The following is a 4,851-nucleotide window of genomic DNA, read 5'->3' as shown; positions in this document are numbered from 1 at the left end:
TCGAATGGTGGCTGCTTGTTGACTGGTGAATGTGGGGGTGTATGTGCCTGCATCTCTGGCTCTGGCTGTTCTCCAAATCCTGTTAATAACTGGAATATTTTATTGAGCTTTGCTTCTGGCGCTTTTACTACTTCTTCTGGTTTTTCTAGTTCTTTTGCTTTCGGATTCTGAGCTTCTAAAGTTTCTTTTATTTTCTTGTATAAGTAGTCTACTTGAGCTTTGCTTAAGCTACGTAAAAAATGCCTATTATCTTGAAGAAAAACAATGCCATCTTGTAGTAGTGATTCTTCTTTTTTTAGTTTCCAACCAATTAATTTTGTTTCTGCTTCTGATGCTCCTTTTTCTGCTCTTAATTTAGCAATTCTTTCTTTTACTTTTTGCTGTAGTCTGCCATCAACTCTTATAAAGACACTTAAAAAATTACTTAAATCTTTTTCAAGTTTCAAAGCGTTTTTCTCATCTGTTTTATCCAAAAGATTAGTATTGTTAAACATGTACTCTACTATATCAACCATACACTTCTGTACGCTTTTTTCATTTAAAATTCGCCTTATATTTTTGATAATAGAAAGGACTACTTTAAAGTCTTCTTCAGAGTCAAACAATCCCTTCAGTTCATCAATTATAGATTGCTTTTGAGCTTCGTCATCTTTTCCTACTTTTTTAAGCTTTTCAATTATCTCTCTTATTTTATGGTATTTTTTGTGAATAAGGCCCAGCCCATGGTCAACCAGTAGTAAATTAGTCTTTTCATCTTTTTCAGCATAGAGGTAATCTAGAGTGTAGTATTCTTTTATAAGTGGAAATAATTTTAAAAAAAGCATGCCCATTGAATCTATAAAATAGGATACAGAGTACAAGACATATCTGTCTAAACTCTTTGCAGTATATTCAGCCATGCTTTTCAGATTGAAAAACTTTTCATCATCGATCTCTAGTGTGCATGTTCTGGTGCCTAGAGCATCATCGCTGGTATCCGACTTTATTTTCTCCACTGTTTCAGTCTTTCTATTTATCCCATGCTCTGGGTTGTATACAAGGGGGTTCAGTTCTATAAGTTCATTGGCTAACTCGATGGCATACGATCTGATTATTTCATCTTTTTCTTTATTGTTTATTGCATTATTTAATCTAATTATAACCCGAGGATATCTGTATATAAAACATTGGCAAATATCATTTTCAACTGCTTCTATGATGTGTTGATTATCGTCAGCACTATATGAGCTGTCCTCTATTTTCAGATTGTCTTTGAGCATGTGCTTGAGAATAGCTAAACGACCTACAGTATTATCACATTCAATATCTGCCTTCATGTCATTCTTACTTTTCATGGTCAAACATGCTTCTACTATTCTTTTTATATCTATCACTAATTTGACTTCTCTCATTTATCCGTTATAAAAATTTTAATTGCAGAAAGTCTTTTAATTTGCTAAGCTATTCATTCTATTGGTGCTTTTATTGCAGCTCATTGGCTGAGCATTTGGAGAGCAGTTGACTGGCTGACTGAGCAGAGAGCACCCCTAGCTAGTGTATTTATGCGTACTGGGCAAGTGCTATACTGACTATATATTGTTATTGTGGGTTTGATCAAGAACATTCAGTGATTGACTAGATCCATGCGCAGACACTGATTATTGCCATTAGAGCGTGTTTTAGGGTGGTTTGTGCTGTACTGGATTGTAGAGTGCTCTTGTGCAGTGCTGCAGAGAAAAGATGAAAGTGTAGACTGTGTAGTGTATGTTTAGTTTATTTTTGAAGCATTCACTGTTTCTCAGCGGCTGATTATTCGGCCAACTTTTATTTCATTGTCTAGGATATAGCCTGAGAATAGTATTCCCAGCGTTATAAGCACTACTGTCAACACTATAGAAATATAAGCCAACTGTCTGCTAGTTATTCTTATGGTGAAGATTTCTGTTACTCTTAGCTCTATTTTCTTCCTTAGCGCTAATTCTCCTATCTTTTTGAGAATATGCTTTAGTTGGACTGACTCTAAGGTGTAATAGTAATTCATATTGAAGTCAATATTGTGAAAGTGCTCTTTTTCTTTTCTTGTCTTATATTCTAACAAATAAATTTTGTAGTTTAGTTCATTAATCGAATACTGTAGCTCTTCAATCTCTTTTTTGCTCTTTCTCTCTCTCCATGCCTGTGCAAGTGTCTCTTTTTTATTATTTCGATTTGTTTCTATTGCTTCTATTTCTCTATTTATACTATCTTTTCTTTCATTCACTTTCTCTGTCAAAACTCCATTTTCATCTAAATAGTCTTCTCTAAAGTTACTTAGGTCACTGTTTATACTCAGTACTTTTGGCATATCCTTTTTATCTGCTATGTACTCTATTGCATCAATCATGCCCTTCTGTGTGTACTTTTCATTTTTTATTTCATATATGTTGTCAATGATGGAAGTGACTATTCTTAGCTCTTCTTCAGCGAGTACTTTGCTAATTTTTCTAAGTATCATCTCTCTGATACTAGAGTTAGCCTTCATCTTTTCAACGGTCTCACATAGCTCTTTAATCTCGTAGTATTTGTTGTATATGAGCTTCAGCCCGTAGTCCACCAGCAGTGTGCCATCGTCTGCGCGCAGGGTATAAAGGTCGTGTATAGAATACTTCTTTTTCTGCAGTAAGTATTTTTTTAAAATATTTGTGTCTTTGTACTCATTTCTTGGGATATACTTTGAGTGCTCTGAGAAGAGTAAGTATGAAAAATGGTAGAAAAGATCTCTCTCCATGCTCTCTGCGGTAAACTGCAGCCTTCTTTCTAAGGTTGAAGAGTCAGTGCAATCCATCTCCAGAGTCCATGTTTTTGGATGTAGAGCAGGTAGTTTATCTCCTGTGAACACATAGTCTCGAGATATATTATCCCTTCTAGGCTGTATGTGTATTCCATCCTGAGGGTTGTATATAAATGTGTTTGGCTCTATAAGTGCATTGATTATGCTGATGGAATGTTTTCTTGCTTTCTCTTGTTTTTCATCCTTCAGTGCCTTGCATAAATTATATATGTCATATTTTCCAAATATCCATGAAAAGTATTCTCGTACTCTATTGTTAAGTATGTTCAAAATCAGCTCTTTTTCTCTGTCGCCGTCTGCACCGCTTACTATCTCGATAGTATCTTTAAATATATGGTCTATCAGATCTGTGTAGTCTTTTGGACTATTGCACTGGTGCATTCCGTTTGTGCCTGTGCCAGACATGCATCTTTCTATCACTCTCTGCACATGTATCTTTATTTTAACTTCTTTTGTGTTCATTATAAAAGTTTTAATTGAGAAAGTATTTTAATTTGATGAGTTATTCATTCTACTGGCACTGTTATTATCAATGATTGCCCGAGAATTCCAAGAGTGAATGACTGGTCTACTAGGCACTAACTGCTTCATTTGCTGTGTTTGCACGAGTTAATTGCAGTGCTCTATTGGCCAGTGTATCTGTGCGGTGATTGATCAGTAGATATAGCTTGAGGATAGAGACAAATTTAGTGGGCCTCTGTCAGTACCAGCTATCTGTTGTGTCTCAGTCCTTCTCCTTTGTAGAATAAATGTGTCATAACCTCTATTTCTAATCTAGCTTGTGTATGTGTCGGTAAGGGAAACAGGCCAAAGACAGATGTGTGGCACCACTGCTGTGCATCTACCTGCTCTGCACTGACCTTGTGGCAGCGGGCTGCAGCAGATGCAGGCTCAGAGCGCAGAGTGCAAACAAATTTAAATAAGTGCAGTACTGTACAGAAAACAAAATGAAATAAATAAAATAATAAAATAAAATAAATAGTACAGAGAGTAAAGAGAGCTAGTACAGTTTTATTTCTTGTGTTTTATTTTGGAGAGTTTTATTTCGCACTGCACAGGAAAGGACTTAGTGAACAAAGGAGATGAGAGTAGATGAGAGGGAGAGTAAGTGGAGGAGAAGAGAGAAGGGGTGCTGGTAGTGTAAAGAGAAGAAGTGCTCATTGGCAGTGGAGAAAGAAGGTAAGAGTAAGAATAAGTGCAGTTTATTGTACTGTTGACTGGATAGTCAGGTAGATAGGGCTAGGTAGCTTAAGAGAGCACGGCTAGTGGTGCTCTAGAGAATGTTCACTGTGCAGTGTAGTCATTTTATGCTAGTGACTATTGAGTTAGTTGTTGGTGCTTTTCATTCTGTTCTCTATTTTGTAGCCAAGGACTACTGTTAGTACTATAAGAAGAACAACTAGAGACACAAACACTACAATCTTTAGGGCTGAAACTATCTTTCTTTTTGTAGGTGCTGAGAATAGCTGTCCTTTTATTCTCGCATTCTCTGCTTCCAAAGATTCTTCCATTTTCTTGTGCAAGTAGTCTACCTGGACTTGGCTTAAGTCATTTAAAGAGCGCAAGTTTTTTTGAAGAAAAAGAATGTTTTCGTATTGTGATTTTTCTTTTTTTATCTTCTGCTCCAGTGATTTTGTTTCTGCTTCTGATGCTCCTTCTTCTGCTTCTAATCTAGTAATTTCTGCGCTCACTTTTTTCTCTAATTTTTCATTAAGTGCTGTGAAGTCGCTTACAAAATCACTCCGATTTTTCCTAAGTTTTAGGGTCTTTGGCTCGCCTGTTCCGCCCAAGAGGTCTGTGCTGTTTGCCATATAGTGCACTGCACTAATCACGTACTTCTGCATGCTTTTTTCAGCTGCAATTGGCTCTCTATTCTCGATAGTGGAAAGGACTACTTTAAGGTCTTCTTCAGAGGCAAATAGTCCCTTCAGTTGGTCAACTATAGACTGCCTTTGGGCTTCATCGTTGTTCATTTGTCTAATCTTTCCAAGTATGTCTAGAATTTTAACGTATTTCTCGCGAATAAGATGCAGACCGTGGTC

At 36.5% G+C, this 4,851-nt stretch overlaps 3 protein-coding genes across 3 annotated transcripts; all 3 read right to left on the bottom strand.

Moving 5' to 3' along the window:
- Window positions 1–1,391, bottom strand: NEMIN01_2450 (uncharacterized protein; the record flags this gene model as incomplete). The annotated part of the gene is made up of 1 exon (XM_051478392.1): window positions 1–1,391. A coding segment is annotated over one exon (1,391 nt), but the record flags the coding sequence as incomplete, so codon positions are not given.
- Window positions 1,392–1,777: 386 nt separating this feature from the next.
- NEMIN01_2449 (uncharacterized protein) lies at window positions 1,778–3,271 on the bottom strand (the record flags this gene model as incomplete). The annotated part of the gene is made up of 1 exon (XM_051478391.1): window positions 1,778–3,271. The coding sequence occupies one exon, from the start codon at window positions 3,269–3,271 to the stop codon at window positions 1,778–1,780; it is 1,494 nt and encodes a 497-aa protein (XP_051334351.1).
- Window positions 3,272–4,134: 863 nt separating this feature from the next.
- NEMIN01_2448 (uncharacterized protein) lies at window positions 4,135–4,851 on the bottom strand (the record flags this gene model as incomplete). Its single annotated transcript, XM_051478390.1, has 1 exon — window positions 4,135–4,851. A coding segment is annotated over one exon (717 nt), but the record flags the coding sequence as incomplete, so codon positions are not given.

This window comes from Nematocida minor (assembly GCF_024244105.1).
Source record: "Nematocida minor strain JUm1510 chromosome Unknown 7858, whole genome shotgun sequence".
Taxonomy (NCBI): domain Eukaryota; kingdom Fungi; phylum Microsporidia; genus Nematocida; species Nematocida minor.
Note: the sequence above shows the minus strand (reverse complement) of the source record. Positions and strands in the feature narration are given on the sequence as shown.